Here is a 15,829-nt window from a genome sequence, read left to right as displayed (position 1 = left end):
AAATGTTTGCGTTATTACTTATTCTTGCTACGTTAGTAAATGCATTTGTTGTTTGACTTTACTTATAAAATCATTACTATTAAAATAAAAATTAATTAATAGCCTTATAGAAAAAGAATAGATGTTATGATGGAAGAGAAATCTACTGAAAATGAAAAAGAATTATTAACAAAGTTTACTGGAAATAAAGGTATAGTTGATTTTGAAAATAACAAATATGAATATTCTGTTATTTCTTATTTTTCTGGATATGAAAAACAATATATTGCTACAATTAAGCGTGGTGACTCAATAGCAAATGGAAAAGGAAGAAGTTCTCGTAGTGCCTTATTAAATGCACTAAAGAATTTAAATTAATTCTTTGTTATTATATCGTTTTAATGAGGAGAACTAACATTACTCAACAATAAACTCTTCAATTAACATTTAGCAGAAATGTTTTATTGTAAAAGGCATTTTGATTTTTTCTTTTGTTGGGTACTCTAATATGTAAGTGATGAAATATTTTCTTTGACTTCATACTAATAAAAGAAAAATAAAAAAACAAACTTCTTGACTTTTTGCTTGAGTTGTAACAGAAGCTTTGGGAACAGGTTTATTTGAGAAGATACAATCAACTGACTTTTCAAAAACTTCATTCAAACCAATCTTAGCAACTGATGATGCTTCTATATAAGCAACACACCCAAGTTTTTGACATAAATCATCACCTTCTTGTTTTGTAACATCATCAGAACCATCTTTTCGAAGATCAACCTTTAGTCCAACTAAAACAGTCTTTGCAGTATCAATATAATGTTTAATTTCTGGTTCCCATTTAGTTGAAATATTATCAAATGATGTTCTATTATTCACAGCAAAACATAATAATACGACATCTGAATCAGCATAACTTAATGGTCTTAATCTATCATATTCTTCTTGACCAGCAGTATCCCAAAGATGAAGAATAAATTCTTCGTTCTTATATTTCATAACATGAGAGAAATTTTCAAAAACTGTTGGGACATAAGCGGTTGGGATTTCACCTTTACTAAAAGCTAACAACAGACAAGTTTTACCAACAGCACCATCACCAACTACAACTATTTTTAATGCCTTTTTACCATTTTCAATTTTACCAGCACCAGTGTTCATATCAGAAAATGCAAGCATAGCATTTTGTAATGCCTCAGCCTTTTCTCGAACATCAGCGTCTTCAAGGTATTTTCCCCATTCATTAGAACTTGAAATTGAATTGAAATAATTAGCAATATCTTCCTGAATAATAAGTTTTCAATTTGAGATATTTCTTATTGTCTGAAAACAGTTGTTTGTTTTCATATCAACTTAATAGGCGAAAAAAATCTAAAAAGAAACAAACAGTCATCTTTACTTTTTTTAAGATCTTTTTTGTTTTAAAAAATCTAATTTTATAAACTTATTTTATAAAGACTTAATTAAGAAGAAATGAGTGATAAAAAAGACGAAAGGTCAAAAAAAAAAAAAGAAAATGATGAAAAGAATTAAATAAACAATTTGAAGCAACAAAAAGCAACATTAACGACATAAACAACACATTTATTCGAAGAGAATTTGAATAATAGGGTCACCTTTTCTAATAATCAATTCCTTTTTTGTCATTGCCAACCGTCTTGAAATAACCATATTAACTTCTTCTGCCTTTTCAGTTAAACGATCTCCTTCAACAATAATCCTGTCTTCACGAATAACTTTTTTGATAGACTCTTGTTTATTAATCCCTGCTTTCCCTTCAGCATATTTACTTTCAAATTCATATCCTCCACGAATGATTAATAAATCAATAAGTAAATGAAGAAGTTCAATTCTTTTATTATTTTGAAATCTTCTTGTAGCAGTTTTAATAGAAACGTCATGGTCAATATCATCTTGTTTCAATTCTAAACATCTTCTTTTTAAATACTCACTAAGAAAAATAACTTCACCATTTCCAAAATCAAGAGACTTTAATCTCATATATTGTTGAGTCACAACACTTTTTTTAGCTGGTTGCTTAATAGTAATATCACAAAATTCAGAAAGTAAACAGACACATAATGATTGTTGAAGTGTTTGGAAATTCCGTGTTTCTCTGGAAGCTTTTAAAATAGGAATTCTTTTTTCTAGTGGCGTAATACATGTTTTATCCTTTTTTCCTTTCTTTTGAATTTGGAAGGTAGTTATTTGTGTTGATGGTTCACATACCATAGTAGCCATTCTTACCTAGTTTTAATTGATTATTTTAAGTTCAATTAATTCCCTTAAATCTACTCTATTTCCAGTTCTTCACTTAAAGACAGAACGACTCTTTTCCCTTTTTTGTGTTATCTATTCAGGAAATTTTCGTAGGTTTTCTTGATTTTTGGAAAAAGTTATTTTTAGTTCTTTTTGTTACAGGTTATTTGTTCTAAAAGAATAACCAATTATATCTCTACTTAATTAAATGTTTTAATTAATTTAAGACATTACATTATCCCATTGATGAAAAAAAAACATTTCTATTATAATTTAATACTTCATTTCCTGAGGTTCAAACTCAAAACTTCATTGAGGAGATAAATTTCAACAGAATGTAAATTGTTCTATAAAAAAATAACTAATTCTTAATACTATTTTATATTGTATTTTTATTATAGTATAACCCTAAAATTAGGTTTTTCTTTAATTTTAACAAAACAAAGAGGAAAATTCAATTCAATTTTAGTACCTAATTTCCTTAAAAAATTATATTTTTTGAGGAAAAATATTCAAAAATTAGGGTTTTAGTATATAAGTTTCCTATTTTTTTAACTTATATTGGAAAGTATGTTTTATGAAGTGAAGAATGTTTTATTTAGAAACAAAAAGAAGAATTTAAGAAGGGGTTAATTCTGTCGAACAACAAACCTCTGTATTTTTAGAACAAAAAAATGGTTTAACAAAATAAAAAGTAATTAATTAAGTATTAATAGAATTTTCATCTATTCTTCCTAGCTCAGGGGAGACTAATCCCATCCCTGAGCTTATTATTAAAAAAGAGTAATCTCTTTGTTAAACCTATTCTTTATGTTTTTCTTGCAAAATGAGGAAAGCACTTCTTTGTTTTATTTCTTCTTATTAAGGTTTTTCAAACTTCTTCTGCTTATTTCTTCTTTTTAACCTTTTGTTTATTTTCTGCCTTAATTTTCAGGAATTTCATTTTTCTTATTTTATGAATGGGAGAAGGAATCATTTTATTACTACTGTATTACTTTGACTAATCTTCTTTTTAGTCTTACTTTGACTAATCTTCTTTTAGTCATACCCACACTTCAGTATATTCTTATATTACATCCACGTAATATTCTACTGTATTCTCTTGCTGCACCCTTTGCAGCATTCCCTAATACATTCCTAATTCAAAGGCACCGTCATAACCAGATAATAACTGGGAGAGTCGAAGTATGAATTTGTACTAGGGTTTATGTGTGGTGTTTCAGACGTGCCACCTTCGATCTGAACAAAAAAATGGTTTAACAAAAATGAAAAAAAATTATGTTGTTAAATAAAATAATATTTCAAAAAATTCTAATTGAACAAACTATTTGTTTCAATTTTATTGATTAAATATTTATGAAAATATTCCTATCCTAGATATTCCTTCAATACATCATTTCAACTAAAGATTAAAAATAAAGAAAAAAGAAGAAGAGATAAGCAAAGAAAAGAGAAAAAAAGGATTTTGTTATTACAAACTAGAAAAACAAAAACGAAAAAACAAAATGGAGTGTTTCATTTGTCGTTTGTTATTTAGAGGAAAAGAGGAAAAGACAGAAGAAAGTGGTATTAATTAACATTCATCATGTAGATAGAAATATGCATGGAGCAGTAGACCTTCCGTGTCATCACACGTGTTTGTTGATATAAGTGAGAAGAAGAGAAGAATAAATAGAGTAGTTTGTAGTGAATGTATCAGACGATGGTTGAGTGTGAAAGAAATCTGTCCAATATGCAAAAGACCAACAAAACAACAAGAAATTAAAGCAAATATTGAAGTTCAAGAGAGAATCACAAAGAAGCGAAGGGGAGAAGAAAAGACAATAGAAAGAATAGGAAGTAGACAATACAATTTTATGAAAGAAAAAAAAATACGAGCAGAAATTAAAGAGTTTGGATTAGAAATTAAAGGAACTAAAGCAGACTTAATTAAATACCATAAAGAGTATTGTTTAAGAGTTAATAGTGAAAGTGATGCAATAGACCCAATTCCAATTGAACAAATTCGAGCAGAAATTAATGAAAGTTATCAACACACTAAAAAAGAAAAACAGAAAGCAAAGAAAAGAGAAGTTAAAAATACAGAAAGAGATAAAACACTTCTTAAATGGATGATTAAAGATATTCTTCAAAGGAAGAAACTTTCAAATATTCATAATTAATCTTTTTTTTTCATTCTTATTTTTCTCTTTGTGAATAAAGAAGATGAAATTAAGCTACAAAATAAGAATTTTAATCCCCATTTATTTTTATCAAAAAGAATAGAATTTGTATTGTTTTAATGTATTACAATCTTATAAATGAGTGAGTCATTCGTGTTAAATGAATTGTTCAAAAAGTAAAAGTATAGAAACAAACAACAAAAATTGGTTGGACAATGGTTATACAAAAAAAGGTTTTACCAATAAATAGTGTTTTATATAAAAAGGATAGTAAAACAAAAGGTGTTATATCTCTTCACAGATTAGAGATTCCAGAGTAGATTGTTTTATGTTTAAAAGAAGTTCAAAATTAATGGTTTGGTATTACTCTTTTCTATTCATATTTTTTATTTTATTTACTTGATGATATATTTTATTGAGTGTATGACATTGACTAGTAAATTATGTAAACCCATTAACATATTTAATATTTTTAAGTTTAATGGAAGTTATAAAAAATGAAGCTATTTTTCTTCTTAGTGAAAAGAAGAAATAACTACTAATAAAAAGAGATAATGTCACAGTCATAAACTTAAGTATAACAGTAAATAAAAGGGATGTAATATTATAAATTAATTGAGTAGAAGAAATAAAAACTTCAATAGAAATAATCAAAAATTAAAAAAGAAAAAAGAAAATCTTAAAAAATTAACAAATACAGAAAGATAATGGAATCAACACTTTATCTTACAGAATTTCAAGACGTACGAACAGTAATGAAACCACTCTCTGCACCACAAACTACTTCTGATTATCAAACTCTTACACAGTCATTACAAGATAATGATCGTTTGAATGAACAATTTTTACCAATCCAACTTGGACCTTCTTTTGCAGAAAGGATCCAACTTGAAAAGGCTATATTTTCATATGTTTGTTAAATGGTATATATATATTTTTTTAATATTAAATTCTTATTTGTTATAGCCAAATAGACTTCCAGGTTTAGAGACAGCAAGTATTGCTAAAGATATTGTAAATGGTACTGATGATGATATGACACTTGCTGATGATTTTCCAACTGTTTCATATGTTTTACCAACATTCAGTGTTCATGAACAAGTTGAACAACTTTATCTTTAATTCATTACTTTCTTAAATATCATTTTTCTATTTGATGACTTATAACAAAAGTAACACTATTTTTAGGAATAAAGAACTACAAAGTTCACTTCGATGTTCCATCGTTTCTTGCATCAAAACTTTAGAAATAATAAGCTCATTCAAAAAGGAACACAATTTGTTAACAAAAGAATTATTAGTACTGAAAATGATTGGTATGATTCATCTGGTTGGTTTGAAGAAGCAATATTTTTTCAACAAGGAACAAAATTTTTATTATTTCGAAATGGTTCTATTCAAACGTATGAATGCCAAGAAAGAGGAATCATAACGAAGTGTGTTATAACAGATGATAATATAATATGTATATTACATGGAAGTATTGAGTTTAAAGGGAGTATTAATGGGATATGTGAAGGGTGTTATTCTGGAGTTGATACAGATGGGATTACTATATTTGTTTGTAATTCGAAAGGAGTATTCTCTTTAAATAGAATAGATTTTAGTTTTAAATGTATTAGACATGGAAATTATCTTTTTATTAAAATAGATAGACATAGAAAAAAGCTTTATTGTGTAAAGCTTCGTACTATTGATATTTTTAATATTGAAATAGGAACTCCTCAATTTATTAAAAGTATTAATTTAGATAAAGATATTGTTGGTCTTGAAATAGCAGAATTCCCTCTTTTATTTGGAGTTAGTTTAATTGATGGTGAGAGAATTATTTATTCCCATTATAATCAAAGTGAATCAATTCATTTGTATCAAATGATAAATGAACCAATAAGGTCATGGTGTTTTGGATGGTATTCATTTCAATGTTCAATTTCAGAAAATAATTCTTATCAAATAGCCTTTGGTAGAATGATAAAAACATCATTACAAAATATTGAAGAAATACAAATTTTATGTAATACAAATAAACCATTAGATGTTCAATGTATTATAAAGAAAGGATTTATTCAAAATGATGTTATATTTAAAGTACTTACAAAGAATGAAATTCAAGAATATTCCTGGAGTTGTCCATCATATGATATTCCATTTGAATATTATAATACTTTAATTTTAACAAAACAACCAAGTCCTTCTGAAATTATTCAACTTTTTAATACACTGTCATTTCCAAACGAAGCAGCTTTAATTATTACCCTTCATATTATTCCATGTATTTGTTTATCATTAAGTGAAATTGTAAAAACTTCATTTAATGAATTACAACAAATAGAAATTACAATTACATCAATTATAAAAGCATTAAAATTATTATTTCCACCTTCTTTTAACAAAGACCAAACTGATAAAGAAAAAGCGTTTTGGGAAGAGAGATATGATTATTTCATTCTGTTAGACAAAATTCAAAAATCTATTTGTTTACTCAAAATTTACTCAGGAATGAAGACAAGTATTTTATTACCTCAATCATTTCAATACATTTCATTGGAACAACTAATTGGGACAGACAACTGTATTAACGAAGTTCAACAATTTAATAATGAAATTGTTCATTCTACAAAAAATTATTCATTACTTAGTTTATTCAATAATTGTGGTGAATTATTTTCATTGTATGAATGTGTTAAAGAGGAAGTAATAATTAACTTAAAGGATAATGTGTCTTTACCTTATTTTTTAAATTTAATGAAAACAAGTTTCAGTGTTGCAAGGATAGTAGTTGATGTACTGTTAGAACAAAGTGAATATGATTTATGTAATAAATTAGTTGTAAGACTAGAATCAACTCAATTAACTGAATATCATGAAATAAGAACAAATGAATATTTGAAAAGTCAAAACTCATTATCAAATGATGATATGATTGAATCAAAACTTTTAAAGATTGAGATGGTTGATTCTTCTTTAACTCTACAAGAAAGAGAAAAAGAAGTTTTTAATATCCTTTGTGATTTAGCAATGGAAAAACAATCTTCTTATATTGAAAAACTTAAAGGAAGAGTTGTGTTGGTAGGTGAAAGAATTTCTCTTCAAAAAAAATTAATAGTTGAAGGTTATTTACCAGAAAGTTCTGAGTCAATCCTTCTTCCAATGTATCAACTCCAATCAATAAAAAAATAAAATAAAAGGCATCAAAATTTCTCACAAATGTTTTTATGATAAGCATGTATTTTAACTGTGAATTTTTTTTTCTTTTTGAAATTACCAAACGAGATAGAATATTACAAAAAAAAAACAAAACAACAAAAACCAAAAATAGATGCTCAGTTGATGTAATTCTATAGTTTTTAGTATTGATTATTTAATAGAAATATTCTTTAAACAATTATTTCTTTCTATTTTACTTGAATAAAAAAATTGATAAATCAGAATGAAGTTATTTTTCTTTATTATTATAATAGTTTATTAAATTTACTGATTAAACCTTCATTTAATATTAAAGAGTGAATAAATAAACAACAAATAATATAAAAGAAAGACATTAAAATATGATTTAGTAACACAAAACATTCACAAATATTTAAAATAAATATTTAAAACAATGATAAATCATAAGAATGTATTTGTATGATATAATAAAAGTGTAAAAAACAAAAAAGTAGTGTTTAATCTTAAGTTTTATAAAAGAAATAATTGTTCATTATAATGAAGAATAAAAAATGTATTAATTATATATGATAAACATTTTTAATATACAATCATTTTTATAAACAAGAATCATATTGTAAGAAAACAATAAATGAATTAAAATGAAACTAATTAGAAACAAACTAAAAAAGATGACAAGAACTAAAAATTAAATTCATTGATAAAATAAATTAAAAAACAAATTACTAAACTGAGACTAATACCATTTTATTCCACGGAAATGAAATTTATAACTAGCTATGAGAGAAAGTAAAGGAGAAAATAAGGATTAAACAAACCAGAAATACATTCTATTAATACGTACTTATGTATTTTTGATTCAATTCAAAAATAATAAAAAATGTTATAATCTATATAAAATAAATTGGAAAAAAATTCATTCAAGTGATAATTACCCCTCAATTCCTTTTTTTTCTTTCTTTCTTATATAATTTTATTTTCAACTGATAATTTTAATATGAAAATTAGGAAGAAATGATTGCATGGCAAACTACTTCACTTTTTTTCATTAAATTTGTTATCATAATTATTGAATTAACAACTTCAAATTAGTTTGGTATTTAAATTTGGTTAAATATTATTAGAAAAAAAAATGATTTACTTGAAGAAAAAGTGTAATAAAAAAATTAAACAACGGATTTGAAGAAGAAATTTATGTTCTATTTAACGCTTTTTGTTTTTTTTTTAAATATTTCTAAACAAGGAGATGAGTTTCAATATAAATTTTATGATGTTTAGATTCCTTTAATTAGCGTCAAACGTTTTTACATATAGCTTATTCTAATTAACCAAACAAAAATATTAAACAAGTTAATAGCACTTTTTTTTCTTTTTTTCTTACTTCAGACTTGCTGAAATATAATCTAATTGAAATTTACTTCCTTTTAAATAACCAACTTTTTTTTATTAACTGATAGTTTTATTTTTCTTTTGTAATTAATTAAATTCACTTGGTTATTTGATTATTATTATTTAAATAAAAATAAGTTATTATGATGTTTAAACATTATAATTGAATAATTATTGAAACAGAATATCTCTTTATATTATTATATTTTAAAATTCTCTTTTAATAAGTTTATTTTCTTCTCTTTATAAAACATATTACATTCATCAAATATGAAACTTAATTAATAACAACATTTCTTTGATGATTTTTTTCACAAAAAAACTATCAAAATAAAAAAAGTTAAAAAGGAATAATTTTACAGGTAGGAAAAACAAATAAGCAAAGTAATTTCATTTTTTTTTTTTTGAAATTAAATTGAAGATATTTATTGTTTAAATAAAAAGGAATAAAATAGCCAATTTCTTATTGAATATTCCAAAATAAAAATAGCTTTTCACAAAATAGGTTAAAAACTATTTGTCCGTTCGAACTAATTTGACTAGTTATTAATGTCTGAATCAATTAACAAATATTCTAAAATCTCAACAAGTGGAAGTAAACTACCAAGGGCATTTGCTGGGTCTTCACAAAATCATTCACTTACAATGGAATCAATATCTTCCTTATCACCAAGATCTTCTATAAGATTTGCTTCACTAAATCTAACATCAAAAAAATCTGCTGAAGAGACACTAAGAGAATTATTATTCAGAGACAACTCCATTTTATTAAAGTCATATTGTGATAGTGTTTGTTTTCTTTTTTAAACTTACAACGTTTATTTCAATATTAATTATGCTTCTTAGTTATTAAAAAAAGACCCTCAAACAAATCAAATATTTACCCTCATTCTCTTTTATTCTTCACGTGGTAAAATTACTCAATTATTATGTCAAGTTGGAAGACGTGAAATCAAAGAAGCTAAGGCAGGTACTCCTTTGTTTAGAGGAAATACTCCATTTATTCGGTTGTATAGTTATTATCTCTTCTTTTATTGTAGTGATTTTATGAATAAAACAACTTCAGAAGTAATGAATGAAACAGGAATAAATAAATTAAATCCAGATGAATATGATGATGAGACATGGATAGAAAAATTCATTAAGTATTATTCACTTTTAATAGTGCAAAATGCCAATTGCATTCCATGTCATCAAAGAAAGGTAATCAAAAGTCTTCTTTCTTCTCCATCAGTTATAGATGATATAACAAAAAAGAAACAAATATTTTCTACGTTAATGTTCCTTCGTTATCTTTTTGTCCCTTTCTTAAAACATCCATATATTCTTAAATCACTTCAAAAATGTGTTTCAGAATGGATTAGAGAAGGTGAGGACAAAGATAAAAAACAAGGAAATCCAACAGATGTTTTTAATGAATTAAAATTGAGTTTAGATTATCTTTATGATAATGTAGTAAATTCTCCTGTTGGTTTTGAAGTTGGAATGATAAACCTAAAACAACAAGAACAGTCTTTAAATGAATTAATGGATATACTTAAAGACAATTTATTTACACTTAGTTCTGATTATAATGGTGATTTTCAAGAGATATTTAATTTAGTTAAAGGAAAACAAGAAGTAGATACTTCAACTAATATGGATTTTGCTACTGATGAATTAAAACATTGGACTGGAAGTAAATTAGAGATAGCTTCACAACTAAATTGTGAATTAAAATTTAAAATAACAGAATTAACAAGAGAGAATGAACGTATTAAACACAGGATTTCATTTATTAACAACTATTTTTTATAATTTAATCGTTTTTATGTATTTATTTATATTTCTTTCTTTTCTCTAATAACAGAGAGAATATGTTGTGATGAGTTTACCAAGAATTTTATTACGATAATGTCTCAATAGAATAAATATAAGTCAATAACATTAATTAATATCTTTTTTTGTTATTCAATGTTTTTTATTTTAATTTTTGTTATTTATAAAATATTAATATTTAATTTTGGTTATTTAATAGAAAAAAATTTGTGTGAATTATTTTTTGTATTTAAGTATAAGTTAGTATGAAACTGAGACATAAAGAAAAAGAAAAAGGTAAGCAAAAAACAAAAAATAAGGATATAAAACATCATTAACAAAATATAAATTTTTTCAATTAATAAAGAAAAATTAAAAAATACTAATAAAAAAAGTTGAATTTTTTTTGAAAACCATAAAAAACGAAAATTGATGTTAAAATAAGAGTTTCATCGAATTTCGAATTGAAAAGGATAAAAAACTGAAAAAAGTAAATTGTGGGTGTTAAGATGAATAGAATAGTTCATCCACTTGAGAAAGTATTTTTAAAAACAATTATACAATATTTTACTGATTGTTCAACAATTCTGAAGTTCGTTTTTATTAATAAAAAATGTGGAGAAGTACCTAAAATGGTAAAAAAGAATCCATTCTTTTTAAAAAAAGTAGAAAGAGATTGTAATAGTTGTGTTAAATTTATAAGAGAATTTAAATTATTTCCATATATAGATGTATTAACATTAAATTGTAGTTATTTTAGAACATTTAAAACACATCAAATTATGGAACAAGTTAAATATATTCATATTAATGAAATACTAATAAAAGATATAAATTTTCTTAATGGGTGTGAAAGTAAAATACAAGAACTTGGCATTATTATTGAAAATGAAACACTTAATTTAAAAGAATTTATTAATCTTCAGAAATTATTTATTAATATTAAAGGAATAATAACAATATCTTCTGTATTACCAAATAAAAAACAAAAATTAGAATTAATGAAACTTGATTTTATGAATAACAATTTACCTTCTAATATTTCAAATGAACTTAAAGAATATTCTCTAATTAATAAAATTATTATTACAACAAATACTAAACCAATAGAAAATAATAATAATAATAAAATAAATTTCTTTTATGATGGATGGATTGAAAAATATGAAACGGATTTTATTTGTAAAAAAATAAGATTTTTATTGAAAAGAAATGAAGAAGGATGTGATTTAAGTGAATTAAAGAAAGTAATGAAAAAGTATTATCCATATGAAATAAAATTAAATATGAAAGATACATTTAATATTAATTGGAAATACGATTTAAATGAATTAAGAATGTGTAAAACATATGAAGAATATTTTTATAAACGTCATAAAGGAGATCATGACTTTCAAGATTGTATTGATGAAGGATATTCAGTTAGTGAAGAATATGAAAAAGAGAAACAAATGAAATTAAAAAAAATTGATGATGAATTTAATGTAGAAGAATTAGTAAAAGAAGAAATAAATGAATATGAAGATAAAAAATTTAAAGAAGAAACAATAAAAAGAAGAGAAAAGAAAAAAGAAGAAGCAGAAAAAAGAAGAAAATATTTTCCAATAATTGTTAAAACAACAGACATTGATTTATCAGAATATACACAATTAAAAAATATAGAAACAAAAAGTGATATTATTGGAATTAAAGCACCTGAAAATTATAAAGATGGAATGTATTTAAATTTTAATAATTCTAATTCTCATTTAAGTAAGAGAGATGAACAAAAAGTATTTTGTTCAATTAGAAGAAATATGGATTTTTCTAAAGAAAGTTTTATTAATGCAAAAATGATTAAATGTAAATTACTTCAAAAAACATTATTTCCTTCAACTCTTAAAAGACTTACTTTAGAAGATTGTGAAGTTGCAACTTATAAAAATGGAAGTTATTTCCAATTACCTAAATGTGTGACATCTTTAACACTTAAAGGAAATATTGATCAACGTGCATTACATATTGAACGTATTCCATTAATTGAATTACAACTCTTGGAAACTCCTTTTGTAGAAATTAATCCATTTCCACAAACATTAACAAAAATTAAATTAATGGATATTAATTCTTCTAGACTAATGAACTTTAAAAATTGTACATTAACTTCATTAGAATTAGTGTCATGTGTTAAAGCTGGTTTTGTATTACCTAATCTAAGATTGTTTAGAGGAGATAATTCAAATATTTATATTAAAAATATTGACTCAATTAAAGTAAGAAGATGTGAATTATTCAGATGTTTTGTTAATGACCAAGACAAACTTATTTGTGATCATCTTTTTAGTTTTGGAGATATTTGCGATAATCATAACAATCCTTTCTTTGAAACTTATTTTGAAGAATTACCAATTTCTAAATCTGTTTCTTCTTTAAATAAATCACCACAACTAAATTCATCAACATTATCATTGTCTACTCTCTCTTCTTCACCTCCTAATACCCAAATTCAACCTCACCAACCAAAAATAACACCTACAAACCCATTCTCAAGAAGTGCTATTGATGATTCTTCTTTTTCTATTTTTAATGTTAGAAATGAATTAACTTCTTATCAATTACCTCCTCCAACAAATTCTAATTATTATTCCCCATTTACACCTTCTTCATTGAATTATCAGGGAACTTATCAACATTACCATTCAACTTATTCTCCTTCTATTCCACCAAAATAATAAATTTTTGTGTTATAATGGATATCTTTTAAATGATTGTGTTTTTGATTAAATCTCTTTCTTTTAACTTCTTTTGTTATTTTTCTTATTTGTTTAATGACTTGAAGACGATATATCATAAACACCAGACACAAACATTAATAAAAATTCAAATATTGAATTATCAAATAATATATGATTATTATGATGTAATTTAATAAGAAATGAATTGGGTAATAATGAAAGGAATGAAGTAAGATAGTATGAAAGAATAATTAACAAAAGAAAATGATATAAATGATGAAGTTAATAATAAATGAAATTATACATAATAATATAGTTGTAATGAAATATTTATTCATTATAAAATAAGAAAATAAAGAAATGATATTCATTAAAATTAAAAGTGAAAGTCAAAGAAGAGGATAAAGAAGAAGAAATAAACAGAAAGAAGAATGAAAAGACAATAAAATAAATTATTCACAAAACATGTAAAAATATTTAAATAATAAGTACAATAATGAAAATTACCAAAATTAATAATGTATAATGTGATTAATACTTATTCATCAATAAATAAATGAGATTTTTATTAACACTTAATGATACTATTTTTTTTTACAAATTTTAATGCTTTTGTTGGTGTTGAATATAAAAATACATTTTTTCGTTATTCATAAATCAATTTTGTTATTTTAAGTTTGTTTAATAACATCTTTAAAAACAAATTATTGAAGTTAAAAGGGATGAACTGTTATATAACATCACTGATAATTTCTTTTGTTCTTATACTTATTTATTTCATTCTTCGAAGAATAAGAAAACCAAAATGCATGAGAGTTACAGTGTTAGTTCTTGGGGATATTGGAAGATCTCCACGAATGGAATTTCATTCAATTGAACTTGCTAAAATATGTCCTGTTTCTATTGTTTGTTATGAAGAAACACAACCACTTTCTTCTATTACTGAAAACCAAAATATTGTGCGTTATCCTCTTCATATTTTACCACCTTTAAAATCAATTCCATTAAGAACGATTGTATGGATATTATTTTATGCACCACTTAAATTCTTTTATTTGGCTATTCAATTACTTTATCTTCTTTTATTCAAACTACCAAATTATAGTCATATTCTAATTCAAAACCCACCTTCATTACCATCATTCATCATTGCTGCTTTTGTTAAATTCATTACTGGATGTACTGTTATAGTTGATTGGCATAATACTGCTTATTCCATTGTAATGAATGTTCATCATTTAAAAGAAACTAATCCGTTAATTGTTATGCTAAAACATTATGAATTACTTCTTCCATTATATTTTGATTATCATTTTACAGTGACAAAAGCAATGAAAGAATTTCTTGTTCAACATAACTTCAAACATGAAAAAATTACTGTTCTTTATGATAAACCATTTATTAATATTAATTCAACACAGTCACAAAAAGTAGAATTATTTTCTCGTTTAAAAAGTACTTTTCCAACATATTCAATTCCATTTATTGATTCATTAATTCAAGATGATGAGAAAATTGTATGTGGAGTAAGTTCAACAAGTTGGACACCAGATGAGGATTTTGGTGTTTTATTTGATGCATTACTAAGTTATGAAAAAAGTGAATTAAATCTTCCTAAGTTAATTGTTTTTATTACTGGAAAAGGACCATTGAGAGAATTTTATGAGAAAAGAATAGAAGAAGAAAAAATGAAGAGAGTATGTGTTATTCCCATTTGGCTTTCACATGAAGATTATCCTTATTTATTATCAAGTTGTGATTTTGGAGTATCTTTACATCAAAGTTCTTCTCAACTTGATTTACCAATGAAAGTTCTCGATATGTTTGGATGTTCATTACCTGTATTAGCAAGAGGATATCAATGTTTAAAAGATGAGTTAGTTGTTGAAGGTATTTATGGATATTGTTTTGATACCTCTGAACAATTAGCTGAATTAATGATAAATATTCTATCTGATGATAAGAAATCAGCAATGTTCTTTGTTTCAATGAAACAACGTTTGTTTATTGTTATTTATTTCAGTTTGTTATAAGTCAATTGAAGTTACTCAATAATAGATGTCATTGAAAATACAAAAGTTACTTGGAGTCAGAATTGGAAGAATGTTGTTCGTCCACTTTTTCTAGCTGAACAAGAGAAGAAAATACAATAATTGAGATTCATTCTTTACCACTTTTATTTTTTTATTCTTCTTTCAACAATGTATTGAGAATAACATATTTTTTAACAAAAGAAAAAATAAAAATGTTTTTTTTTTAAAGAAGTTTTTAGAATATGAGTTGAGGGCAAAAAATCTATTTATAAAAAGAGTAAAGAGTAAAACTTCAATATTCATGTTTGACTATTATTTAAACCCCTACAAA

The 15,829-nt window shown here is 24.4% G+C and overlaps 9 protein-coding genes across 9 annotated transcripts, besides 1 other annotated feature; 7 read left to right on the top strand and 2 right to left on the bottom strand.

Annotated features, from left to right (window-relative positions):
* Positions 1-2: 2 nt before the first annotated feature.
* Positions 3-357, top strand: EHI_029030 (uncharacterized protein; the record flags this gene model as incomplete). The annotated part of the gene is made up of 2 exons (XM_647555.1): positions 3-50; positions 103-357. 2 exons carry the CDS (start codon positions 3-5, stop codon positions 355-357), a joined length of 303 nt encoding a protein of 100 aa, XP_652647.1.
* A 44-nt stretch (positions 358-401) lies between these two features.
* EHI_029020 (Rho family GTPase) lies at positions 402-1,257 on the bottom strand. Its single transcript, XM_649396.2, has 2 exons — positions 550-1,257; positions 402-482 (listed from the first exon to the last, which is right to left on the bottom strand). The coding sequence occupies exons 1-2, from the start codon at positions 1,153-1,155 to the stop codon at positions 441-443; spliced, it is 648 nt and encodes a 215-aa protein (XP_654488.2). The 5' UTR covers positions 1,156-1,257; the 3' UTR covers positions 402-440.
* A 303-nt stretch (positions 1,258-1,560) lies between these two features.
* On the bottom strand, positions 1,561-2,217 carry EHI_029010 (uncharacterized protein; the record flags this gene model as incomplete). Its single annotated transcript, XM_001913794.1, has 1 exon — positions 1,561-2,217. One exon carries the CDS (start codon positions 2,215-2,217, stop codon positions 1,561-1,563), a length of 657 nt encoding a protein of 218 aa, XP_001913829.1.
* Positions 2,218-2,922: 705 nt separating this feature from the next.
* Positions 2,923-3,473: a repeat region.
* A 361-nt stretch (positions 3,474-3,834) lies between these two features.
* EHI_029000 (zinc finger domain containing protein) lies at positions 3,835-4,397 on the top strand (the record flags this gene model as incomplete). The annotated part of the gene is made up of 2 exons (XM_001913793.1): positions 3,835-3,871; positions 3,916-4,397. 2 exons carry the CDS (start codon positions 3,835-3,837, stop codon positions 4,395-4,397), a joined length of 519 nt encoding a protein of 172 aa, XP_001913828.1.
* A 707-nt stretch (positions 4,398-5,104) lies between these two features.
* On the top strand, positions 5,105-5,519 carry EHI_028990 (uncharacterized protein; the record flags this gene model as incomplete). The annotated part of the gene is made up of 2 exons (XM_647553.1): positions 5,105-5,308; positions 5,364-5,519. The coding sequence occupies 2 exons, from the start codon at positions 5,105-5,107 to the stop codon at positions 5,517-5,519; spliced, it is 360 nt and encodes a 119-aa protein (XP_652645.1).
* A 93-nt stretch (positions 5,520-5,612) lies between these two features.
* EHI_028980 (uncharacterized protein) lies at positions 5,613-7,577 on the top strand (the record flags this gene model as incomplete). Its single annotated transcript, XM_647552.1, has 1 exon — positions 5,613-7,577. The coding sequence occupies one exon, from the start codon at positions 5,613-5,615 to the stop codon at positions 7,575-7,577; it is 1,965 nt and encodes a 654-aa protein (XP_652644.1).
* A 1,926-nt stretch (positions 7,578-9,503) lies between these two features.
* On the top strand, positions 9,504-10,751 carry EHI_028970 (uncharacterized protein; the record flags this gene model as incomplete). Its single annotated transcript, XM_647551.1, has 2 exons — positions 9,504-9,743; positions 9,801-10,751. The coding sequence occupies 2 exons, from the start codon at positions 9,504-9,506 to the stop codon at positions 10,749-10,751; spliced, it is 1,191 nt and encodes a 396-aa protein (XP_652643.1).
* A 509-nt stretch (positions 10,752-11,260) lies between these two features.
* Positions 11,261-13,462, top strand: EHI_028960 (uncharacterized protein; the record flags this gene model as incomplete). The annotated part of the gene is made up of 1 exon (XM_647573.2): positions 11,261-13,462. One exon carries the CDS (start codon positions 11,261-11,263, stop codon positions 13,460-13,462), a length of 2,202 nt encoding a protein of 733 aa, XP_652665.2.
* An 812-nt stretch (positions 13,463-14,274) lies between these two features.
* EHI_028950 (chitobiosyldiphosphodolichol beta-mannosyltransferase, putative) lies at positions 14,275-15,618 on the top strand (the record flags this gene model as incomplete). Its single annotated transcript, XM_645827.1, has 2 exons — positions 14,275-15,463; positions 15,524-15,618. 2 exons carry the CDS (start codon positions 14,275-14,277, stop codon positions 15,616-15,618), a joined length of 1,284 nt encoding a protein of 427 aa, XP_650919.1.
* Between the last annotated feature and the right edge of the window lie 211 nt (positions 15,619-15,829).

This window comes from Entamoeba histolytica, genomic scaffold (genome assembly GCF_000208925.1).
Source record: "Entamoeba histolytica HM-1:IMSS scf_1104750516707 genomic scaffold, whole genome shotgun sequence".
Taxonomy (NCBI): Eukaryota; Evosea; order Mastigamoebida; family Endamoebidae; genus Entamoeba; species Entamoeba histolytica.
Note: the sequence above shows the minus strand (reverse complement) of the source record. Positions and strands in the feature narration are given on the sequence as shown.

What these genes read in the sequence shown, in the direction of transcription:
- EHI_029020 (XM_649396.2), bottom strand. Translation starts at nt 1,155, where the DNA reads ATGCTTGCATTTTCTGATATGAACACTGGTGCTGGTAAAATTGAAAAT. An exon ending in CTCAAGCAAAAAGTCAAGAA is followed by an intron (nt 483 to 549) that starts GTTTGTTTTTTT and finishes CTTACATATTAG; the next exon opens with AGTACCCAACAAAAGAAAAA.